Source organism: Nicrophorus vespilloides, unplaced genomic scaffold (assembly GCF_001412225.1).
Source record: "Nicrophorus vespilloides isolate i.1.1-1 unplaced genomic scaffold, Nicve_v1.0, whole genome shotgun sequence".
NCBI classification, from domain to species: Eukaryota; Metazoa; Arthropoda; class Insecta; order Coleoptera; family Silphidae; genus Nicrophorus; species Nicrophorus vespilloides.
The window spans coordinates 44,119-69,809 of record NW_017097121.1 but is presented as its reverse complement, the minus strand read 5'-3'; the positions used below and the strand labels follow the sequence as shown (position 1 = coordinate 69,809).

The window sequence follows — 25,691 nt, the reverse complement described above, 5'->3', positions numbered from 1 at the left end:
GACAGACAACTGTCATAGAACATATTTTGTTATTAATAAATAAACACAAAACTTTGTTAACGTTACAAAAAGAAAATTGTTTATTATTGAAGGTGGGATTAAGGATATGTTACAGAAATATTAGTATATATATATAATAAGTTTGTTAATAGATACAATAGATACATGCATGATTAGTATATTATCATTATGTAGTGAATATATAAGAAAAAAACATGTGTTTAATAATAATAATCATTTAATTTTACATATTACTACATATTTCCCTCCCCAAAAAGAAGCATCGCAGAAACACAAATATTTATGTCCATCCAGTACGACGCACAAGTGATCCTTTTTTAGTCTTAAACGATAATTTACATGGTTCTTAATTAATTCCTACATTTCCAATATTTCACGAGTGCGCGCAGCATTCTGAGGGGAGATCTCATAATAAAAACAGAGCTATTGAGATAAATATTCTAATATAAATATACACGTAATATAAACATATACAAAATCTTTTTTTTTATAATTATAAGATATTTCTTTAGAGTTTTTGCGTATTATTAATTTCTCCGTGTTGGTTTTTTTTTCGTTTCTACATTACTTTTATGATTCTCTCTTCTATTTGTTTTTCTTCTTTTAACTATACAGTGAAGACTAGAAGGAAATAATAATCCGCAGAAATAATAATTGATCGAGTTATCACAAAATTAAGATACAAAACAAAAAAATAATAATAAAATAATAACATATTTATACGTAGTGCACTTGGCCGTTAACTTCCGATTCCTTCCTGCAGAACGTCAAAGAAATTGTTCTGCAGATGGAAACTGCCACTCATGCATACGACCCGGACTCTTTCCCGCCAGACGAACTTGCAGTCGAGAATCTCCTGTCGTTTTTCTCCTTGTTGTGAGCGGCGAGGAAGGTGTTCACCGAATCATCGGAACTGTAACTGTCGTGCTCGCTGTCGGAATTTTCCATGCTATCATCATCGTCCAAGTCGCCCTGAATCGCCGATTGAAGATCCTCGATTCGCTTCAGCGCAAGCCTCAAGTCGGTTCGCGCCGTCGCTGTCTCCGATTCCAATTCCTCGCACCGTTTCTCCAATTCCTTTCTCTTCAAAAGCGTTTCACCTTCCCTGCTCATAGCGCTATTCAGCTCGTCCCTTATTTCCCTAAAGAAAATAACGTATATTAATTTAAATATAATAAAAAAAAAACACGCAATGTCTTACCTAAGATTCCGTTGCAACTTTCTAACTTGATCTTGCGAATTCTGCTCTTTAAGTCTAGCGTTCGACAAATCTGTCTGCAGTTTATCCACGACCTCCTTTAATCGCGAGATCTGCACATCCAAGCGCGATTTCGTCGTTTGCTCCAGTTCCAACTTACTTTCTAGCTCTTTAAGTTTCAACTCCATTCTGAAAATAAATAATTCCATGTAATTTTTACTGTTTTAAAATTATAGACTTAATTAATTCGTTACCTTTTCATCACTAAATTAGATGAAGCGTCACCCATACTTTCGACGCTTTCTAATTTCGTTGTTAATTCCGCCAATTGTTCGCGTAAAGAGTTTCTCTCGATTTCTAGGTCGGTTACCAAAGATACCTGCTCTTGAAGCGCCAACTGATCTAAACTCATTTGAGACACGGACGCCTTGTATTTTTTCAAAACTTCTGCTAGTTCTTCCTCGTTTTCCTCTAATTGCGACTGCATGTCGCTCCTTTCGCGATTAACCGCATTCAGTTTATCCTCGGCGTCGTTCCTCTGTCTGTTCGATTCCTCGAGCAAGGACTGCGTCTCCGAAAGTTCAACTTCGAGGGTCTGCTTCGCTTTCGCGGCCAAACTTCTCGCGCATTCTATGTCTTCCAGCTGATTCTTCAGTTGCCTGATCATCGCCTTGCCGGGCGTCTCCGCCTTCATTCTCTCCAGCTGCGTTTGCGTATCTCTCAGCAACGCTTTGGTTCTCTTCAGGTCTCGTTTCAATCTCTGTAGCAGAGCTTCGTCGCATGCCTTCTCATTATTATCGTTCTCCATGGCGGCCATCAATCTTCGCTCCAAATCGTGTTTCTCCCTCAAAAGTATCGTCCGTTCCTCGTGTTCGTTCTCCAGCTGCGCTTCCAAGCTTTTAACTTTCTTCTGCGCATTGCACCTCACCTCCTCAAGTTCCTCGTCGTGTAGCTGAGCTTCCTTCTTGCCGGTCTTCCTCATCTGCTCCAAATTCATTTCGAGCTTCAATTTCGCCTGCTCGAGCAGCTGAACTTGTCCGGCCAATTCATCAAGCTCTTCCTCTTGATCGTGCAGTCGTCGTTCGCAATCGATTTTTTGTTTCCTCAACAATGTAACTTCTTCCTCCGTCTTGCCACCATAAGTTAATTCGTCCAGTTCACTTTGGAAGGCCGCCAATTTCTCGTCTTTCAGTTCTAATTCTAGTTTTATATCCTAATAAAAATATTTAAATATATAATATGCGTCCAATGATCAATGTGTCTAATCTATTTTAATGAAACTTACTGCGATGTTACTTTCCAGCGTGAACTTTTCTGCCATGCACAATTCTTTTTCTCGGCACACGCGTTCCTTTAGGATCTTCTCTTGGCGCAGCTCGTCTTGCATCAATTGGGTTTCGGAGTCGAATTTCCGCTGTTTCTTTTCGAGCAAATTATTTCTGGCTCCTTGCTCTTCGAGCAGATGTTTCAAATCATTCATTTCGCCGTTCAACTTTTGAACTTTTCTTTTCCACTGCCCAACTACTTGACGCTGCTCTTCAACTTCCTCATAAGCATCGGACAACTTAAAAATATAATACAACATTATAATGAACGCAATATTTTTACAATTTACCTTTTTTTCCAATTGCTTTTTTAACCCGACGAGTTGCTCGAGGTCATCTTCGTGCTGTTGCTGCAGTCTGCGTTTCGTGAATTCCAACTCCTTCACTACCCTTTCATAGCGTTGCTTAAAAACTCCCTCACCCTCGCCTTCATCGTCCTCCTCGGAAATTCCATCCAAATCGGACCGAGCGTACAACAATTCCATCTCCAATCGTTCCGAAGCTTGCTGCAGTTGTTTGTTCTTGTGCTGTGTTTCACTTAATTCGCGTTCCAAGCGAATCCTCTCGTTAGTTTCTGCATCCAGACGTTCGGCTGCCAAGGTGGAAGTTGAATGCTCCTCCGCCAAATCCGCAGAAATCTCCATCATCTGAAGAATAATGAAAAAAAAATTATAAAACGTTTATACTTTATATTGATTGAGAGTTGATAGTGCCTCATCTTCTGTACGATCTTCCGACAATTCACGAGCCATAGAAGATCTTGAACAACTGCTGGCTCGACTGTAATATTGAAATCCTTTTATCATTATATTCGTTGCGCTTCGCGATTTGCCCAGTCGTTTCTTGCTGTAGTAATCATTGTCAACGTCTATATGCTTTTTCTTGCGATCCATATTCTTCCATTCGTCCATTACATGATCGGTCCGACTCAAAAAGTCGGAAATCTTGTTGGTCAAGTAACTGGAGGCCGTCGAATCTTCCAGATGCGCGGGGATTGGGGTCAGATTCGAACGCATTTTGCTTTTGCATCCGAGCACGAAAGTCAAGTTGGCGTCGAACACAATAGGTGATTGATCTTTATCGTCATAATCATTATAATTCGAAGAAGAGTGATTCTGCGGAAAGATTCTCCGCGGCGTTACAGATCGACGGGGCGTAGCGGATGTGATGGAACGACTCGGGGATGATAGAACAGATCGTAGCGGAATCGACTGAAAGCTCTGATCCGCTCTTCTGGATCGTCGCTCCGGTGCAAGTGGTGGAAGTCGATACACGTTATCTGTATTGGTGGTGGTTCTGTGCGGAAGGTACGTGGACGAGGCTGGGGAATAGTAAGGGGACGTTTTAGTGTACAGCGAATCATTGCTGGAAGAATACGATGTCGGTGAATTTATGGGATGATATCGAGAAGGATATAGGGAGGATTCGTACGATGATTTGGAGGATGCATTGGACGGTATGTGCGGCATTTAATTTCTTAATATATTTGGGCCCGCGCACAGCAGCACACAAAACACGTTCGAATCTGAGCTCCAACTGATGACTCTTACGCAATTCCTTCGTAACTGAGCCACGACGGACGGATCCCCACCACGCGAATGTGCATCTTTCAAAAATTTATTTTTAAAGACAAAAAAGCAATCAAAGAAAATTAAAGTAAAATTTCCTAAAGTTCATTAAAATCTTTTCGAAAAGTTATTTTTAATACAATTTTTAGACTCGAACTCACACACATAAATATATATATATATGTAAAGCATCGCGTTGTTTCTAAAAATATAGCGCGATCTACTGTATTAATGTGGCTATTTGCCAAAAATTAAAAAAATAAAGTGCACAATACTATTTGTCTCTATGCTCTTTTTTCAACTATATTTACACGTCTCTTGTTCCACATATACGTTGCATGCTCTATGCAAATTCGGATTATACACGAAAAAAATGCAACTGTTTAAACCAGCGGTTCCCAATGTTTTTTTTACATCGACCCTTAAATTTTGTACATTGTAATGCACAATTAACCCCGTTGGAACCTCTGGTTTAAAGGAAATGTATAAAATTATTTGACGAATATTAACTGCAAACATTGCTTAATAATATCCCCAAAAGAATAGCTCGATCAAGCTGTTAAATTATCAAGAAATTAGTTTGCTCAGAACTTGTTCTAGCTATTATCATATCAATTGCAATTTATGCAAATAATTATATTCTCTAGTCATAAATACTAAATTTGTTTAAATTAATTTAATAAAACAAATGATATTACCTTTGATTCAAGTTTGTCATTCTCGTGTTTCAACATCGTCCTTTCCGATTCGACTTTGTCCAATTTAGTTTTCAGCAAATCCAATTCTTCCTAAAAATTATCCAAAACAATATCAATTATAAAATATTTCGTTTTTTAATAAAAAAAATATATATATACAAAATTACCGATTTTTGTCGCAGCTGTTCTTCCGTTCTATGCACATTTAAAAGCGGCGAAACCCGCACCAGGAGTCTCCACCAAGGCCAATCCCTCACCAGCATGAACTTCCTCACGTTCCTTTGAATGCAACGCACCGCTAAATCCTGAAGTTTCTTCTTCACCAATTTCTTTCTAGCCAGATGTCCTCTGCAGTGAGCTTGCAGATGAACTACCATACCGGCAAGTTTCTCATCCCGTTGCGATTCCAAATCAGTGAGCGTTCTTGATCTGAAGAAAATCTAAAAAGAAAATAACAAAAACAATTAATACAAAAATACATATCATGAATAATCTCGTATGATTTAACAACCTCGCTAGATTTTTTTTGCAAAATTGATTCTGATCTAGAAAACGATTGTTGTTTAGGTTCATCGACGCCGCTCGACATGTTTCCGCTATCGTCCGAATTCTCGTCAGAGCTGTAATTCGTTTTAACGCTGCTTCCGCTCAACTCGATGCCGCTGTCGCTTTTCTCGAACGGTTTCTTCTTCGAATCATTTTGTTGAAAAACCGCCGAAGGTTTTTCTTTCGAAGCTACGGCAAATTTCGCTTCGAAGATACGTTTCTTCGATCCAAAATTGTCATTCAATTTGGAAATATCCCCTTGACTTTTGTTGCACTGCGACAATCTACTCATCATAACTTCACCTTTTCTTGCGGTCATTGTTGTTACATTTAAATTCAGCATGCTCTTAGTTTTGAACGCACTACTCAAATTTCGATCTACGTTTAGACCGTTCGGAATGCTTTTATTCAACTCTCTAGAGATTGGAATTTTACTCAAAGTTGTTGGTTTTCTTGTGCTGCTGCTGCTTATCGATAAAGACCTTCCTCCTTTAACAATTTCAACTTCTTTGCTGGCCTGCTTCGGTTTGCTCAATTGTTGTTTACTATTTATTATAAACGGTGAAGAAACCGGCTGACTGTTTATGCGCTTTACAAATGTTTTAACTTTACTTTCGCAATGACTATTATTCGTGAGTAGCGCGCGTTGTATTTCCTTTACTTTTAATCCTTTTGAAACGACAGTTTTCGTTGCATTATTCGCGCTGCAAGTTATAGTACTTTTCGTATTTTTTGCTTGCTTTAAATTGGACGTCGCAGGTTTAATATTATCCTTCTTCCTTAATATGTTTATGCTTTCTTTCGATTTATTTTTGTTTATGAAATCGACTTTAGCTTTGATATTTTTGGTGATTTGCTGCTTTTCTTCGGCGTCCGTTGTCGTCATCAACCTTTGCATACTTTGCGTCTTCTGTCCCACGAATAACGTGGTGGCGGAATCGCTTCTGGCGATACCTTTCTTCAAGATGCATTTCGACTCTATTATGCTGCACGTTTTGGCTTTCTGCAATTTCGGTTTGCTTTTGATAGCCGATTCCGCTCCGTACTCGTTCAAGATTTTATCGAAATGATCTATGGCGAATTTCAGTTTATCATTTTTCACGTTCCCTTCGCATCTCGCACTCTTGCTGTTAATGCATTTATGTTTTCGCGATTCAACAACTGCACCGGTTTGTTTCTTCAACATGTTCACTTCATCACTACTTCTCACAGCTTTTCGATTACAACCAACAACTAATTTCCTCTTGACTACGCTCGAATCGCACTGGCTGGATTGCATCTGTTTGGTGGAATCACCTGTTGAGATTCGCGAGGTCATTTAACGCGCGCGCGGAGAGATTAAGAGATAGATAGATTACCTCTTAAACCCTTCTATTTCAATGTACGAAAGAGCTATAAAGTGAATTCGTAGCGTAAAGCGACTTTCTACTTTAAGGTGACAGGAGAAAGTATTGTTTCCTTTACACTTTATATTTTAAAATGATATACTTTGCAATTCCGTCGCTCCGATTTGTATTTATTTATATATAGTTCAAGTTCAAGTTGAACAACACAACACGAAATATTCAACCGTGTCCATGAAACCACCGAACATTATTATTGAGAAACCGAAAAGCGCGGACTGAGATTTACACTATACCCGACGCCGAAATTAATCAATTTGAATATAAAAATAAAGAGCGGCACGCCGTTATTTGTTTAACCCAGATTCAATATTGTTTTTTTTATTGGTATATCTATCTATATATATATATATATGTATATTTAATGAGAATGGTTAATTAATGTACAGTTAGCTGTGCTTTTTTTTGTATTTATATACATGTAGTAGGAAGTGTTGCGGCGCGCGCGAATGTTTCATCACTGAATCGCTTTAGACTCTCTTCTTCGCCTTAGCTACAACTGTAAACCATACAAGTAATAACCTAAACAGGTAACAGACTATACAGGTGCGACAGGTTCGATACATACGTACAAAACAGTTTTCACTAGAATTTCTTCCGATCGCATACAACTATTTGCTATGCGCGTACATATAAATAATTTATATTAAAAAAAAATTATATACACAAATTATGTATGTAGTAATTTCATATATACAAATCATCAAATAAATTGTATAATAAACACATATTTCTCAAAGTGTGTTACATTTATTTATTTTACTTTCCAAAACGTACCATCAGCAATTCGTCGTTCATACAATACCCAACAATAAACATGTTAAATTCTTGACGTCGCGAGATTCTCTCATGTCCGCAAACAATTACAATTAAATATAAATTTAGTTAAAATCTTAATTATTTTTATATTTCAGACCATAAGACTTAAAGAAATTGATTTAGTTTGACATTAATAGTAAATATATAAAAGACCAAAACATTATATTGAAAAATTATAATAATTCGGTGGAAAAAAGAAATGCATAATGCAGCATTAATATTCTTAGTATAGAATGAAAATTCTATACGAGTTTCATCTAATTTGTATTCATTTCATCAACTCCCAGGGGACTCGCTTAATTTAGATGCGGCGATCATGTGATAATCTGTCGAGATGTACAGCACGGTCAAAAAAAATAAATATTCCCATTAATAAATCTCCGCAGTAGATGCAGACAACTTTATTTACACTTAATAATTTGTATGCAACATTGTTTACGTTGTTCTAATTTTTTTATCATTTCCAGCTAGTTCTTGATTTCTTCCTTATATAACACACGCGTCTTTTCATCGTGGCCGCCTTTATAATTAACGATGAATTATGATAAATAAAACTGTGTAGTATCAAATACGGAAATGCGGACACAAATACAAATCCAAAAAAAAGGTTTTTATCGATCGTAAACAAACTATTCCCGATTTGGTAGAAAGAGGTCGTCAGTCCAAATGGGACATTAATATACTTAAGCTTTGAATCATCAACTATACAATGGACGACATCATAAACAATTGATATTAAAACAAATTTAAGAAAAAAAATGTTTTAAATTATTTATCTTTAGATAATAAATAATTATCAAATAGCAATAAGTAGAACTTCAATTTGCCATTCACCTACATCCTATGTACGTTCGATAAGAAATGTACGTACAAATATTCATAAGAACGTACAATAATGTCAGGCGGACAAATCGACTGGGATTGTATTCACATTTATTCTTTGTTCTCTACACATTTTAGAAGAAAAAATAACAGCTTCAACTAAAATAATATTGAAATTTGTACCCAGATATAAATGTGTAATGTTGAGATCAGAAATAAATGTTCATACGAACGAACGAAAACATGTGTATCCAAAAGAATCGTAAACGTATGCACGCATGTAAATTCACTATCCGTTTAATACATATTTGCTTAGCGGATCATAATTTATTTGCGCGTTAAGCGAACGCTGACTGGTCTAAATTTGTGCATTAAACAAATAATGTTAAATTATATTTAAGATAAATAAATAATATGTTTTGGAAAATTTTCAGTAATTGGAGTACATTCAAGAAACTTACATCAAATACAAGTTAATTTGTAAACTGGTTAGTAAAAAAATTACAAGTTTACATAAATGTAAATTACAAGTTTTATTCTTAAATAGAATAACTCAATTATGTAGGCCTAATTTTTAATTCTAGAAGGTTAGTAATTCTAAAACTTTGACGTCTCATCTTGTGAGATACTTGTTTTTTGCAAAACAATTTTGAAATTCAGCCAAATGTTGCATGAACAAATTTTATTATTTACATCTGATAACATCATCGTAACGTTTACTCATAGTACACATAGTTTTACTACAAAATAGATGGAAATTTTTCTACATAATAATACGTATTTAGTTTTACATTTACCAGCGTCAGTTTGAAAACCATTGCACTACAGCAAATGTCATTTTTACTTCAAAAAAATAAACATCCAAACTTAAATGGTTTTTAGTTAATGCTTAAATTAATAGGTCCAACAAATATCAAATTACGTTGTTTGTTTTTTCATCTATTTTTATATCCGTATTAATTACAAAGTTTATTGGCAAGCAAATGGGCGCATGTTATCGCAATTTGTTTACGTTCAATAATTAACGAGTGTCCTATTATTTATATAAAGTCAATAGTTGTGGTAATTTGATATGTAACAACTTTTCTTAGTTTCTCAGAATGTTGAGATATATTGAAATAGTTTAAGAATAAATATTTAGATTTTTCTCAACGGAAGAGCGAAATGCGGTCAACAGTGATCTCGATTGATTCAAAAATAGGTATTTAGACGCACTGAATAAGGTGCACATACATACATACAATACATACATTCTAAAACAATTTCAAATGGGTATGTAAGTCAAAGCGGACATGATTAGAAACCTCTCATCCACGTAAAGAAGAGAGAGAGAGGAAAAACGATTCGCTTATTTAGGATCAAGCGACGAAAACATTCGATATTTTCCCCCATTGCATATTAGGTCTTTGGGAAATACTAAATTACAAATTTCAAACTTAAAGAAAGCTAACGAATACGAAAATACACACTCACTTGGCTTAATCCGATACGGTAACCGGATGAATCCATATCCATCACCGAAACCATATCCTCCACAGCTCTTCTCTCGTCCAAGACGGATCCGTTGTTAGCAACTTTATTGTCGAACGCCAGCAATCGGAATCTGCGACGAAATTCGCCCAACGGCATGAAATAGGGAAGTCCTTGCTTGTGAAGTCTGATGACGTCTAGGATTTGTCCACCGCGAATCTTGAATTGAAACCAATATATAATAAATTCGATTTAGATGTACATGTAAATAAATTACCTGCGAACGTAACAATGGTACATTCAATAAACCATTGTCGTTTTTGGTCGATATCAGAGTTGAATTGGTTTCGCAAAGACCGGCATTGTGCTGAGGCAGTATGCATTGGATGAAGCGAATTTTCGTTCTTCTCAGAGTTTCCACTAAACCATCAACAGTGAATTTGGTTTGCAGACAAATGGATTTCCTTTTGATCGCTGCCGTACCAGCGGTGAACGTTCTTCGAATGCTGGAGGCGCGTCGCAGCGATTGCGATCCTTCTATGCCAACTAGTGATCCATTGTAACTTGTCGTCCCCAGTCCACGGGAATTCACGAACAGTTTACTAAAGTCTTCCCTAAAAAAGTAACATTCATAATGGTTTACAAAAGGATCGTTATTAATGGAATGTGACTTACTTGCAGCTGTCTTGAAGGATTGAGAGTGCCGCCCTTCTCACTGGATTTTCGCGACTGCATTTGAGCCAACCGGTGGCTTTGTAAAGTACGGGATTCGTGCCTTGCATGTGCTGCAAAATGAATTGATGATTTCCCGATGATTTAAGTAACAGCTGCTGATAGTCTCTGTCTCCGTAATGCGTGAACAGTCGTTCGATGAAGGAATCGTCCGTCGAGCCAGGATATATGGCTTCCTCGTCCAAAAGCCACAGCAGTCCTCTGCGATCCGTTTCGCGTAGGTCAATCTGGGATGTTCTGACGACGGTGTTTTGAGCTGTCTTGTCTAATAGATTCACAATGTGACTGGGATTGGCCATATGCTCGTGCGAGGAATCATCAAAATTAAACGATATATTTTCCTGTTCGTATCGATCTTTCGGTGTCACCAGATTACTATGATGATATAGCAACTGAAGTCGTTCTTGCAGATAGTTGTAACACAAATCGTCGAACGTTGCACCAGCTTGTCGACCGCACGACGAAGGATTTTGGAAACCCGGCGAGTCGACCAGAAGCAAAGAATTCACCGTACTCGCAGAAGCCGAAATCGATTTATTTATCAAACTGGCGACGCAGTTGAACACTTCTGCGTACAGTTCAGTGATGATCCCTTCAAGAGCCTCCAAACCTGTCATCTCTCGATCAGAAGTTCTGTCGGTCGGAGATGGCGTCCTGAATGGTGCTCTGGGTGCGTTCGGCGTGGTAAGACCACCGGAAGACATACCAAAAATAATTCTCGACAAATCTTCCACCGAACTGCCCAGTAGTAAGGCAGCTTTCTGGGCAGCCTGCGGATTGTTAAATTGATATTTGTTCGAATTTGAATCTACGAAAATAATATAAATTAATTAAAACTTCAAATCAACGCCTTCTTCAACTCACTCTTAGCAGCCCCCGCGCAGCCGAGATGAAATATCGCTGCAAGCACGCTCCAGATTATCTTCAAATCCGATTCGTGCACACCCAACACCTCGAAACTGTTAAGTACTTTGCCGAAATCGGTTTGAGCCCTGTGCTTCTCCTCCAACTTCTGCAGCTGCACGAAGAACGCGTTCTGCTCGTTTCCCGTCAGACTATCGAAAAACAGTTCCTTCCTCAAGTTTCCTTCAACGCCGCACAACAATCTATTCATTATATGAAACGTCGTCTCGCCGTCCATCCTCTTCGTGATCCTCGTCTTATCCAGCAACAATATCTGTATGCTGGCAGAAGCTATGCTTCCGCTCTGGTCGAAATCAAGACTGAAAATTTGCGTGAATCTAGTTGCGTTCCCGTTCATCACGGTTCGGCAATTGCCGAAACTCTCCAAAATGTTCCAGATCGCAGATAATTTCTCAACTGTTAAGATTTTGTTGACCGATCCTGCGGCAGTCATCAAATATTGAATGGAGTGTCGGAAGTTTGTGGTTTTGCCCGAACCGCTTCTACCCAGAAACAACAGAGTTTGGTCCTTTCGTGCAGACAACATGTTGTGGTAAGCGGATTGCGCCATGGAATATATATGCGGAGGCATGTCCTCAGATTTACAGCCCTTGAATAAGGCTACGACTTTCTCCGAGTAAATGGACAACGGCGCCATAGGATTTATAACTAAAAGTGTTGAATTTCCGGCGTAGGTGTGTATCAGATTAGTCGCAAATCTTTGTCTAAGCGTGTGCAGAATGCTCGATTCGTTCAACTGATGCAGTGACGCCAAATCTTCGGCCCTGTCGAATTTCGGCGGATTCGACTTTTCAACATCATCCTCGTCCACAGTTATCACTTCACCAGTTTGCTCGATCTGCAATCTCACCTTTCCAGACTCCAAATCCGGTACGATTAGTTTCCTGGCCATCGAAAATCCTCCTCGATGCATCAGCCACATCTTTTCCGCGTCCAACCATTCCTTTTCCGAAGCAATCTGTTCTTCACTTTTTGCCTAAGTACAAAAAAAAATAAAATTAATTAACATTTTATTTAGGAAAAAGTTGCCTACATAAAATTACCAAAAATGAATCAATAAAATGTTGCCTAATAAATAAAAGATTAGTTATAGTAAGCATAATTCAATTTGCAAACACTTATAATTAGACAACATCAATTTTATGAATAAACGTGCTAACATAAAATAACACTTTACTGAACTGCTAACAAGAATACAACTAAATAAACGGAAAGCGGTAATCCTTATCACTTGAACGTTTTCTATGAAACCATACAAATCACAAGATTTATATAATGACATGAATATAAACACAATAAAAGAAAAGAGTATAATTAAAAAAAAACATTGATTCGTCTCGTTTTACCTTAATATCATTGAAACACTGAACAGCGTTTAGCAAATCTTTGAACCAGAACCTTTCTTGCAGTTCATAACCAGGGATTTTACGGAAAAGGGCGGCAGTTTGCAAATCAGTTATGTCTAGAATATGTTTACCGTTCCTGCCAGTGCACCTGGAAATACTTGACAATTTCTTTCCACTCGAAATCTGACGAGTTATCTTCGATCTTTCTTTTTCTACAGCCCTTATGCCGTGCGCACTCCCCGTACATTTCGAATGACACTTTTTGTTTCCGTTATTGCTTACGCCGCCGTTACGCAAAGAGTTCTCGAAGGGCGAAAGGTGAAACATTTGCTCGAAAATTGAATAACCGCCGTAAACGTACGCACGCCTCTGTGATCTTCGACCCACTGACAACAAGACCGTTCAAACGTACGCAAAGAATGAAGTAAGATGTTGAAAACAAGCACACTACTGCACACTAATTAATTCAAAATTAAATAATCACCCGCTTTTCATTTTATGTCGTTAATTAACGAAAGAGAGAAAACCCGAAGAGAGAGAGAAGAGACACTGAACTTTAAAATATGATTTCAAACGTTTTCTTTTTTTTGGTTTAGCAAAAGCAACATTTGAATATGTCACTGAAGATATGTGTGTAAGAATAAGTATGCTAATCAAATTATTTTCTCTTCGAACGGGTGTGCACTATGTTCTGCGGCTGCTGCAGTAGTTGCGACAAGGTCGAGTTGAGATCGTGATGGCAATACTACGGAGTAAGCGCAACAGAAAAAAAAGAAAATGCTAATACATAACTACGCCTAATTTTTGTGAATAATTCCTTTAAAAAAAAAGCAATTACATAACGTAAGCCACCACCACCTGTTCCTATAAACAAATAGAGTTGCATAATTAGACCGAGTTAAATATTCCGATCGCCGCGAGAAATCAATGTAATCCCTTGATTAATTAACGATGATTTAAATCGTTGAAATTTTAAATCTATTTATATTGAGCAATTCCAAAAAATAAAATAAAAATAAATCGTTTCTTTTTCACTTTCTACCAGTATGGTATTATAAAATGAATCACCGGGTATTTTTATGTAGGTATTACACATATTTTTTTTATATATATAAACGTCGGCATTGACTTTTAAAGTATTTTAATAAAATCAAATTGTGTAACTTACTAATAATCATATCAGACGTGCTTATATGTGACCCATATTTTTTTCGTTCTTAACGGTATTGATGTTCGTTTAATATGTAGACAAAAAGCATTATCGCCTACTTAATAAATAATGAAACAATGCAATGTGTGCAATTTACCGTCATATTTACGTTGAATCTTCGGCTACCGGAGCGTCGCAATGTTCCTCCTTTGATATTAGCATCATCTAAAAATATTTCGCTTCCGTCTTGTCCAGAACGTCTGCTCAATTCGCTCAATTCGGCCACGGGTTGAACCTAAATATTCAAAATAACTGTGTCATTACAAAATACATAAATTACGTATATTATGTTTACAATATAAATAGAAGCAAAATGAAAACCACTGTAGTTATGCGGTTATTCCACATCCTTGATAAGAAAAAAATAATAAAAAATAAGAAAATATTAAATAATATTTTATAACATTCTGTATTTTGAAAGAATGCTTAACTGTGAAGTAACATTTCATAACGGAGATAACTTTGTATATGCATTGAATGATTCGTCTTCTAACCTTTCACGCAACTCGAATAAAAAAAAAAGAATCCCGACATTCACAACGTTCGGTTCATAAGCGCGCTACTTTTAACAGTAGAATTTCTTGCTATTGTTATAACTATCCCAGGTGTGAAATAAAGGAAAAGTAGATTTGTATATCAACATTTGCAGTTACGTCTCATATTAATCAAATCAGTACAGTGATGTGACTTATGCTCGATTGTAAAAGCCGTCGATAATTATAGTTGTATTATATATATACGAAAATAGAAGTGAATTCTGAAGAAAGCGTTTATTTTGAATATCGCTATCCTACTTGGGATGCAAGTCGCGTGTAATTTATGAACGGAATACTTAAAGCGTTTGATGATACTGTTATAAGTTTTAAGTTTATACCTCTACTTTGGAATCGATTTAATTTTTGGTTCTTTCGTACAAGTCAAAATTGTTTTGCTATGTTGCTGTTGTTGTTGTACTTGACGTAGAAATAAGAAAAAGGTATACCTTCAGTGTGACGCTTTCGCCTGAAGCTTTGATTAAATCTATAATATCATCACGACTTCTTTCTCCAACTTTGACTCCGTTCACTTCGAGCAATTTATCACCCGGAAGCAAACCAGTCTCGTTTTGATGTTGCACAATAGCGCCCGGTTCCGCAAAAATGACGGCTCGCATCGATATTGAAGAATTTCCGGAATCCCTGTCCAGCACCATAGCGCGTCTCAGCGAAAAGCCGAAATCGTTTCTCGGAGGCGGCTGCCTGTTAATAGATAGCGTTCTCGGTTTGGGTAAGGTGAGCGGAACGATCGGTGGTAAGGATAAATTAAAATCATCGAACGTCGCAGTGTGAGACCATCTAAGAACAAACAATAATTCCTTTAACAATAAAAATACACATTTCTTCTTCGCTTTTCTTCACCTGTGAAATCCCTGCGATTCTCCCACAGGGCTCAGGGAAAACGGAGGCGTTGCGAACGAACTGTTCGTCGTGTCCGTCAGCGAGTCGTTGCTCGGGGACGCCGTCGTCGTGATAACTAAAAGATTGCCTAATTTCGCGTCAGCGTTGAAACCGTTCTGAGGTAAATTCTGGTAAGCTATAACTTCGTTTTGCAACGTATTCCTAATTAGACTATCAGAATCGGTCGGATTTGGCGTCGTCGTAGGCGTTTGCTCGCTGTACACACTGATTCTGGGCATCTTCAATATCCCCCGTTTCGGCGGTCGAGGCGGTACTGGGGGCATACTACCACCCTTGCTCAGACTGTTCAGACTCGTCTCCGAACTATCCGATTGCGTGTGACCATCGTTCAAATGATTGAAATTGGTAATACTCAGCGGATCGACGCGCTCCAAACTAGCCAAAAAATCGGCGGTGTAGTCGGCAGTTATTCCAGAGGGTAATTTCTCTTTCTCTTTTCGTTTTCGTGTAATCTTCAGCGATTTTCGAACCTTCAACTTAACAGATTAGCGAATGCAACAAATTAGAATTATTTACAGAAAAAAGGGCACACCTCGTCCAGCCGCAACAACTCCTCCGGTGACATGCTGGCTCTCTCGCGTTTCTGTTTCTCCTTGCGGTCCTTCTTATCACGTTTCCTCTTTTCTTTTTCATCTTTATCGTTGGTCACGCCGGATCCAGCTTTCTTTATAAAGTTAAACATCGCATGAACCTAACGTCAAATACAAAAGATATTCAATGCTGTTGAATATTAACGAAACATAAGAAGAATACAATCAATTACATAGTGATTCTGCCCAGGCTATTAAAATAGGCGAAATGTCAAGCGTCTAAATGCAAACTTGTATTATAAATGTTAATGTATTGATGCCTTGTAGATTGCAAATAAAGCAAATAAAAAGAAGAAAAAAAATGTTGCATTTAATATTAATACCAGATTGAGGAATGTTGCGCAGATAATGCATGCATAATTGTAACAGATTATTAAATATTTACAATCTAGAATAACTTAAGTTTGACATGTTTATAACTTTATTTTGTTCGCGCGACGAAAATGGATCTATTGTTGATATATCGATGTATTTACAAATGTAACTTAAAACGATAAGATAAGATAGAAAATTATCGAAATATGAGGAAAACGTCAAATGATATCTTATGGTATTGTGATAAGGGTGCAACTACCTGCATTTTAAAGAAAGTAGCAAAGCAAAACTAATCAATAGGCAGAGAAAGTACACGAGTTTATTTCGTTATTTTTTTTTCTTCTGTATGTTATGAGAAGCATAAGAGAGATATAAAAACATTATTAACCTGTATTGATTATTATTCCTATATAGATATATAACTGTGTATTATATGAGTGTGTGTATTTCTTTAATTTTTTTGCTCTGTCTATTTATTATAACTTCATACAGAACGAAGGAAATCACAAAATATAGAGGCCGAGGCCGCAGCCATACTAAATCAACAATCGCAATTGCACTAAACACTTTTCACTCTAATGGTGATAATTGTATTACCCGAAAAAAAAAGTGACTCAGACTGTGAACTCACATAACCACTTACACTGGAGGAAAACACACACGGAACGATTAATAACGAACAGACGTACACATTTTTTGACAGACCCGCGGAAATAGCATAAATAACAAGGAGCAAAAACGTACTAGCATACACCGCACCACAACACCACCACCACCACTACTACTATATTCACCACGGATGACAGAACGAGTATCGCTTGGTGGAATTATTCGATACCGGTGAACGTACTGCACGCTCTATCCCATTCTGGTCGACGCCCAAAAATTAGAAAGATAAAGAGAACAGATATATAGTGAGCAGCTGTAAATGTCCCGTTAACCGCTCTAGCGAAATGTCCGTTTCGCTCGCATTCTCAAAGATGGCGCGTGCTTCTTTCCACGATATCCATTCAATGCAGATAGGCAACATTATATACAATACAAACTCTTCAATCTTTTAAAAACAGGGAATAAAAATAATAACATAAATATAGCTTACTCAAACTTTCATTCCTTTTTCGATCTCACAAACGTTCATATGAACGTACACTGTTTCAAGTTGTTTCATTCTGTAGTTTGATGGTGTAGGCAGGACCGGCTCAGCTGGTGTGACCGCTTTAAATTTCTTTTCTTAGAAACAAATGCTAATAGAAAAATGTGAGACACGACTAATAACTTTTTGATGAGGTTTCACTAAACTCCCAATATTTCCAGACAGGAAGTAACAAATCCACCAATAAGAAATATACTTATTAAAAACATATTAATGGTTTACATTTAATTACTCACCAAATATCTCGACCGGCGATACTGAATAAGTTAACAATAATAATTAAAACAATTTTGTGGGACAATGCTACCAAAATAAATATTTAAATTAACAAAAAAAAAACTGTTTTTGTTAATGACATTCTAATTTGAAATAATATTGCCACCAAAAAGTGTGTTTCCCGGAAAATAATAAATATTTATTTTGGCAGCAAACCCACAATATTTCCAGCAAATCCACTAACTGCTAACGAAATTTAAGAAAAATACATACCAAATTTATATAAATATTCATCAAATATAAGAACCGGCGATACATTATCATTATCACATGAAGTTAGTTTTATATATTTAGCAAGTCTTGTCCATTAGCTAGCGCCGGTCCAGATATTTAGTGCACATATATTAAATTTGTTTAATATTATATTTAAACTTAAGACTAAAACTTGTTATTTATTTACAGATATGTGTATCCTAAATCTATATTTGAATCATGTCTGTAAAGAAAACAATGATATTGAGTTGAATACGATATTTATAGCTGAATTATTGAGAAATGTACCATTATCGAAGTAAATTGAAATCAAATACGTTCCTCACATTAAACACAATAATATTTACATAAACTACACTTATTATACTGCGTGTTACAAACAATACATGTAATTGGATAGGACTGCTAGGAAGTATAGCATACATATATTAAATTCTGACATCGAGCAATAACAATAAATAAAACGAATAATTAAGTTGATAAATTAATTATTTAAGATTTTGCTTCTTAAAGCAAATGAAAACCAATCAATCTATATAGTGTCTGATAGCTGATATCTCATCCGTTCAATATAATTAAATGAAATTCGTGAGAAAAAAAAACAACGTAACTTTATTGCATAAAAAAAACATACATTGATTGCACGATAAGGAATACACTCGACGTTATGCAACTCGCGATAACGTAATCTATCAATCTTGTTTATTGGTTGTTTGCGAATGTATCAAGAATTACGTAAATAAAAACATTTATCAAAGATATAAACTAATCCATAAAAAATAGATTGTAATAAATTCATATATTTCGCGAATTCACAGTGCAGATATTTAATATTTATTGGAGAAACAAATATATTATTATCTGTAGTATGCAAACGAAATATTAGATAATAACAGAACTGCAACAATTTAGCCGAAATGACGCAAAAGTGCTATAGTTCATAGGTTTTTTTCCGCGCTAAAAATAACATTTTATATAAAAATATAGTATATCAAGGTTATTTTTTTTGTTACGTTCATTGTTTATATTTCATTACCATATAATCATGTCGAACAATAACATTTTTTAAAAAATAATACCAGCGTTTCACAACCTTTTCACCGACTTTTCAATGACAATTGTCATTTATTTGTTTGTGGTTGCGCAGCGACCCTTGTTTATAATATAAAATATTTGACACTTTGCGACTCTGTCATTTCGGGATCCAACATATTTGTTTGTACTTGCTAAGTGTATTTCACCAGCTTTGACACAAGGTGACAGCTGTCATTTTGAAACTCGTTAAGAATTTAACGCTGAGAACCGCTTGTTTTATACAGCAATAACAGTGGAGGAAAGCAATAATTAGATTACACAACATTTTGGCCAAAATGATTCGAATTCATAGACCGGGGATTGCATAATTTTCCACGTAAGTATGGGTACTATTTCGTTTGTGAGTGTTTAATAATGAGTGGTCCCCCTTTTCCCTCTCACTCCCCTTTTTTTTATGAAATCTGCAATTGAATAGAGGTGCAGCTGCGTTTGTATAATTTGGAGCCTTTTGTAATCTCGGTCTTGAAATTTATATACTTGTGGGAATTGAACGGAAATTTTGTTGGTTGCAAAATTTGTATTTCCAACAGTTAGTGCGAAGTGTATAATTTGACACCTATATAAGTAATAATTAGCAATTCGTTATGTTGGGAATCGTGTGATGGAGGCAATGAATAATAACTCAAGCGTGTTTCAAATATTCAGTGATGTATTTGTAATACAAAAAAAAAGCGCTTCAACAATTTCATTTTTTTTGTTTGTTTCCTAAGCGTTAGAAAATTTTAATTTTTATTATTTTTAAACTTTCAAAGTTTTATTTAGGCTTGAGCCTTGTAGATTCTGGTGCAGACGATATTGTCGACTTTCAATACCTGCGAAAAATATAGAGTGTAAATAAAATGTGTTACTGTTAATAAGAGAAAAAATGTTTGTAATTACCATCTTGATTTCGTCGTTGGACCACGTCCTGTCGATGATGGTGACCTTACCGGCGGAGTCGATTTGCTTCTCGGTGATAACATTACCGTTGACGTTGTAAGTAGACTTGACTTTCCTGCCATCAGGAGTTTCATCGTCGATTTCAACGCCTGGCTTGAACTTGGTGACGACGTTCTTGAAGGTGGAGGTGGACGACAAGACGTATTGGTCACCGTCCATCTTCAATTCGACGACGGGAGATACAGCGTTTCCCATCTTCCTGGTCACAAGACCAACACCTTAACAAAGAAAAACAAACAAAAAAATTACATTTGCAATTACACTAATTAGTTAATTAGCGAATAATTGTTAAATCGACAATAGAACTCGATTAAAAACCAATAAAAGCTTTTGCATGTTCAACAAGTATTATCAATGAATGTTATAACAGTTCTTCTTTTTGTTTTGTGATACATTTTTTGTACTTTGATCGCTCGTCCTGTTTTCTTTTTATATCTATTTTATATAAAAATATTTGCGTACTTTAATCGTTTCTAATTTATGTACCTTTGGATTATGGACCCGATGACCTTCGCGACGACGACGACGAAAAAAATAAAAGAGCAACGAGTTTCGTTTGAAACAAAAACAGAAAACAAAATATATAAAAAAAAATACATTTTCGACAATCAAGTATGTTTTGCATTTTTTCTTTTCCTTTCTTGTAATTTTAAATGAAAACTCACCAACGGCCTTCATGTAATCATCAAATTTCTCGCTCGAATCCAATTTGTATTGTTTACCGACGAAGGCTTCCATTTTTGAAGGGTTTTTTAGAGTTGAAATGTGCGTCTAGCGAATGAGAAACTTGTACTGACTGTCTCGGAGCAATCACAGCCGTATTTATACGTTATGATTAAATTTAATCATCGATAATGTGCGACCTTTAGCTTTTTGCTTAATAAATGTAATTCTCTCTCTCTCTCGCTCTTTTGCATTCGCAGCAGGCTTATCATGGTACCCAAAAAAAAAGAAGAAAAGAGAGGAGACGCAGGTACTGCGACCTGCTCCAATTTAATCGAAGAATCGAAGCAACGATCGAATAAAAAAGTGCATACACAGAGAGAGAGTTAAGATTCAACGTTTAAACAATTTGTAATACGGGAGTAACGGAAAATTTATTTCGCTCACCTATCGTACCGTTCAGACAAATGATTCATTGCACATTTTGTAAATAACTTTCCGATTAAACGTTCAACACAGACAGAAAATAATATGCAGATAATATTTATAAAATATTACATCACATGTAAATATTATGGACGAAACTGATAAACGTTTAGATTTAAAAACAAATACTTATTTTCGTTACAAAACACCTATAGTATGTGTCTGTTATTTCGGTCATTTTCAGGTAAATATTTAACATACACTAAACCTTCGCTAATTGTCGTTATGCAAAATACATAAACAAAACAGTTCGAATATTCGAATATTCTTATCATTTGTATTTTTTTTAAATTTAAATTCTTAATTATACCAGCAACAAAACAGCAATTATTGCTAACAACAATCATTTACATAATAAAATATGCACACAGCTAATGATTTCATTCCTCCACTATTATTGCTGCGCAATGCAAGCGGTTCTCAACTTTAAATTCTTAATGCGTAACGCAATGACATCTGTCACCTTGTATCAAAACGCAGTTACTTGAAATACGCTTAGCAAGTACAAACATATTAGATCGTGAAATGGCATCTGTCATTTTTATAATATAAACAATTGGGTCACTGAATAACCACAAACTATTATGTTCATGCCAAAATGATTGGAACTGGTCAAAGCGTCTATAACTGCAAGAAAGGTTGAGAAACGCTGGTTATATTATTTTAAAAACAAGTGTTATTCTTCGACATTGTAAATTATTATATGGTGAATCATATAATAGCGACTCGTTATTCTGTAATACAATTTACTCTTGATCGTTTGTTGCATAAGAAGATACAATGAGTTACCAATCGATGAATAATTTAAAAAAAAATCATAATGTTTAAAGATAAACATAAACTAACGATGTTATTCTACAATTAAATTTGATACAAATTTAAAAAAAAACCGTTTTGTATTTTGATTAAATATGACAATTAAAACATAATAAAATATAAAAAACCCTTAATTATTGTTTTATATAAAAGGTTATAATTATGTTATATTATAAAAATGTCAATTTGACAGTTGTCAAATAATGAAAATACAATTTGTATTATATAATTTGTAAAATTGATAAAACCATCACAGAGTATTATTTGTCAATGGAATTATCTACAATCACAATCTTAATTCTATTTTTATATGTTTTTTTTTTCGTAATTAATATTTGTAAGGTATTATCAATTTCAATATTTTTTTTAAAATTAATTCGATAGAAATGAAAACCGTTGCGGTGTAAGTATATAGCAGGTATCAAATTCAAGCGAAACCAGTAAGTAATTAAATACTAGGCGGGGTTGAAGGTGTTTCGGTCATCAACCCCGATGCATACGAACCTACAGAATTGCATACACACTCATAAAAATAATGAAACAAAAATGTTGTCCTTTTTAATTTTCATTTTATTTCTGGTAACCTGTATATATACCGCAAGTAGCAAAACATCACATTATTATTATTATAACAAGGAATTAAATTACTGTAACATCTTTTTTATTGCTACACGCAGCGTAATAATATTATTGAATTTCTGTTTCTTCGCAATTTTAACAGTTTTCTCTTGAGTTCACGAAATAAAAAAAAAGTGGTATATTTAAAATATTTATATATAGCTCGAATGTGTGGTAATAATAGGTGGATATACACAAGCGTAAGTTTAAAAAAAAGCAGTTATAATCTTCACTCACCGACAGCTTTCATGAATTCATCGAAGTTTTCGCTGTTGACCAGTTTGTATTTCTTTTGCAAAAAAGCTTCCATTTTAGATGATTTTGTTTGATTAATAAATCAAAAAAGGGGAAAAACCTGTGTTCTCAACGTTTTCACCGCGAGTCTACGAGCAGCTCTAAAAGCCGGTGCCGCGAGTGCGACTCTTTTATACCCGGATCATAGTGTGCTGGTGTATTCAACGGTTTCCGCTGTTCACCGTCATTTATTATTATTTTTTTTTTCAAACGTTCCCCATTCATTTCTTTTCACAATTCCAAAGTCCAGCCAATCGTAATTTCTTAATCCATGTTATTGTGAATTAAAGAAATTACGATGGACATAGAGTTGAAATGTGTATGTAAATTGTCGCAGTCATGCGCGCTGTTAAATTCCCTTTTCACTAACGATTTTGTGAAGAATCACGCCACCACGCCAAACCCAAACCTACCTACAAACAAAGCCTGCAAATCGCTCGCTACCAACTGCAACAACATGTAATCCGTTTCATTCATTGTTTAACATTAAATTACGAGCAGCATTCCGATGATGTTGCCGTCTTTCCATCTGATTCGATTCTGATATGATCGACTGCTGTAATGCAATAATTCTATAATTTCTTTACGTCTTCAATGATAATTGATTGATATTCAATTATTACGTGGCGGAGAAAGAGAGAGGTCATGACACTCGCCTCGAAATTAGTGTTCTTTTTGTAGTAGTCAACTTCCCTATGCGTACATCCATTGAAGCATTTTCTCAAGAGAGGACGAATTCAATTTAATAACCTTGAATTAGGTTCAATTGATACTAAATGACTCGAATACGGCCCACAATAAGCGTACTCTTTGTTTGCTTAATTATATAATGTCCGTTGCATGTTCAATACAATTCAAAGAACTTGCAGAGCGTCTCTAGTAGTATGCAGAAATAAAAAGAAATGATGATGTTAATATTTATTTTGTATTTAGGAACGGATTTGTCGACCCCTGAAAATATATTGCGAATGGGGCGCAGACGCGATCCGACGCCCAATAGTCGTCGGGGGTAGTTCCAATTCACAATTTGGTGCAGTGTGCAAAATAAACGGATACCCGCCCTCATTAAAACACAATTGAAAATAATAATAAGGTAAATAGGCTTGTTCTTTTTTTCTTCATAACCGTATGCAACACACCTTTCAACTCGTTGCAAAACTCATTACATAACTTTTTGCAGATTATTATTATTATTTTTTAACAAATAACGTATCGAGAAGCATTCAAACTGGAGGGCAACAAATTGTTTAGCGCTGTAAACAATTTCTTTACTTCTTCGCCGATCGTTAATCACATCAAGGATTTGATGGTATTATAATACAGTAATTGATGAAGTGACATTATGATATTATTTGTTTTGTTGAAGACTCGAAACGTCGCCGATCGCGACGTTGGACCGAATCCCATCCAACTGATTGATCCAAATCCGCCCGATAGGCCGGTTCAGCTGTTGCGGACGGGAAAATCGACGGAGAAATGCCGAATCTCGAAGAATTCCGCGAGATACGCGAACGTCTCTAAGAGTCAAATGAAAGGTTCGTGCGTATTAATTGATGTTTTAATGAATGTAATGATGGGGTATTTTGTATTTAAGAATTCCGCGAAGCGTTCAGACTGTTCGACAAAGATGGTGATGGCAGTATCACGAAGGAAGAGCTTGGGAGAGTGATGCGATCTCTGGGTCAATTCGCCAGGAGCGAAGAGTTGCAACAGATGTTGCAAGAGGTCGATGCCGATGGTATTTGCTTTAAATAATACAAATATATCAATTTTATTCATTATTGCAATCTTTTGTAGGCGATGGTAACGTCAGTTTTGAGGAATTCATGGATATAGCGTGGTCGGCGAGCGGCGGAGCGGATGCAGCAATTCAACCGGGAGATGAAGAAAAGGAATTGAGGGATGCTTTCCGCGTCTTCGATAAACACAACAGAGGATACATTACAGCCTCCGATTTGAGGGCCGTTTTACAGTGTTTAGGCGAAGATTTATCAGAGGAAGAAAGTATGTGAAGATTCTACAAACAAACAAAAATGCACTAATAAGTTCAATCTTATTGTTATTTTTAGTTGAAGATATGATCAAAGAAGTGGATGTCGATGGTGACGGGCGAATTGATTTTTACGGTAAGCAAATATGGTTGCATAATAGTCATGTACATTTTTCCTTTTGCAGAATTTGTAAACGCATTAGGTGAGCCCGGAGACGAGGACAGCTTCGATGAAGAAGAGGAGGATCTACTTGGTTATTGAATAATCCATATAAATTATACAAAACTAATATCAATTACTCTACTATTAATTACTCTATGTGTCAAATAACGAATATAATTAAGCCAAAATCTATGTATTTTATGTGTCAAGCATTTTATTGTTGTTAGATAGTTGCAAATGTTGTTTGTTTTTTAATAAAATTTCCGAAGAATCTGTATCACCAGTAGAAGACAATCTTTTATTAAAAGACAATTAACAGAATTAGAAGAATTGAAGAAAATCACTTTTAGTACAACTACAATTAAATATGCTGGATTGAGTAACGCTGCTAAACGGTGCTAATCTAAATAACCGCTGATCGTGTAACTGACATCCAAACAATGTTAATCCTACATGATTTATAGCGACTAGGAGACAATGTCTAATAGGATCAATAGCTTTGCTAAATCCAGTAACAAGTGCAAAATCCCAATAAATATCC

At 35.8% G+C, this 25,691-nt stretch overlaps 3 protein-coding genes across 8 annotated transcripts; 1 reads left to right on the top strand and 2 right to left on the bottom strand.

The window, feature by feature from the left end:
• Positions 1–220: 220 nt before the first annotated feature.
• LOC108559020 (unconventional myosin-XVIIIa) lies at positions 221–17,348 on the bottom strand. 4 transcript variants are annotated; one of them, XM_017916140.1, is made up of 16 exons: positions 16,833–17,348; positions 16,072–16,230; positions 15,480–16,009; positions 15,065–15,416; positions 14,180–14,317; positions 11,467–12,502; positions 10,546–11,410; positions 10,148–10,484; positions 9,874–10,089; positions 4,978–5,250; positions 4,811–4,900; positions 2,835–3,191; positions 2,505–2,783; positions 1,474–2,432; positions 1,223–1,408; positions 221–1,162 (listed from the first exon to the last, which is right to left on the bottom strand). In XM_017916140.1, exons 2-16 carry the CDS (start codon positions 16,219–16,221, stop codon positions 823–825), a joined length of 6,108 nt encoding a protein of 2,035 aa, XP_017771629.1. In that variant the 5' UTR covers positions 16,222–16,230; positions 16,833–17,348; the 3' UTR covers positions 221–822. The 4 variants fall into 4 exon arrangements, with proteins under 4 accessions (XP_017771629.1, XP_017771630.1, XP_017771631.1 ...); XM_017916141.1 differs by lacking the exons at positions 14,180–14,317; positions 15,065–15,416; positions 15,480–16,009; positions 16,072–16,230; positions 16,833–17,348 and adding an exon at positions 12,873–13,216; XM_017916142.1 differs by lacking the exons at positions 9,874–10,089; positions 10,148–10,484; positions 10,546–11,410; ... (4 more) ...; positions 16,072–16,230; positions 16,833–17,348 and adding an exon at positions 5,322–6,784.
• Positions 13,235–25,691, top strand: LOC108559023 (neo-calmodulin-like). Of its 2 annotated transcripts, none has more exons than XM_017916150.1 (8): positions 13,235–13,296; positions 23,931–24,090; positions 24,178–24,306; positions 24,364–24,532; positions 24,592–24,735; positions 24,795–25,001; positions 25,067–25,123; positions 25,173–25,691. In XM_017916150.1, exons 3-8 carry the CDS (start codon positions 24,304–24,306, stop codon positions 25,247–25,249), a joined length of 657 nt encoding a protein of 218 aa, XP_017771639.1. In that variant the 5' UTR covers positions 13,235–13,296; positions 23,931–24,090; positions 24,178–24,303; the 3' UTR covers positions 25,250–25,691. The 2 variants fall into 2 exon arrangements, with proteins under 2 accessions (XP_017771639.1, XP_017771638.1); XM_017916149.1 differs by lacking the exon at positions 13,235–13,296 and adding an exon at positions 23,584–23,879.
• On the bottom strand, positions 19,917–23,098 carry LOC108559024 (fatty acid-binding protein, muscle-like). Of its 2 annotated transcripts, none has more exons than XM_017916153.1 (3): positions 22,941–23,098; positions 20,061–20,338; positions 19,917–19,993 (listed from the first exon to the last, which is right to left on the bottom strand). In XM_017916153.1, the coding sequence occupies exons 1-3, from the start codon at positions 23,011–23,013 to the stop codon at positions 19,940–19,942; spliced, it is 405 nt and encodes a 134-aa protein (XP_017771642.1). In that variant the 5' UTR covers positions 23,014–23,098; the 3' UTR covers positions 19,917–19,939. The 2 variants fall into 2 exon arrangements, with proteins under 2 accessions (XP_017771642.1, XP_017771640.1); XM_017916151.1 differs by lacking the exon at positions 22,941–23,098 and adding an exon at positions 20,786–20,921.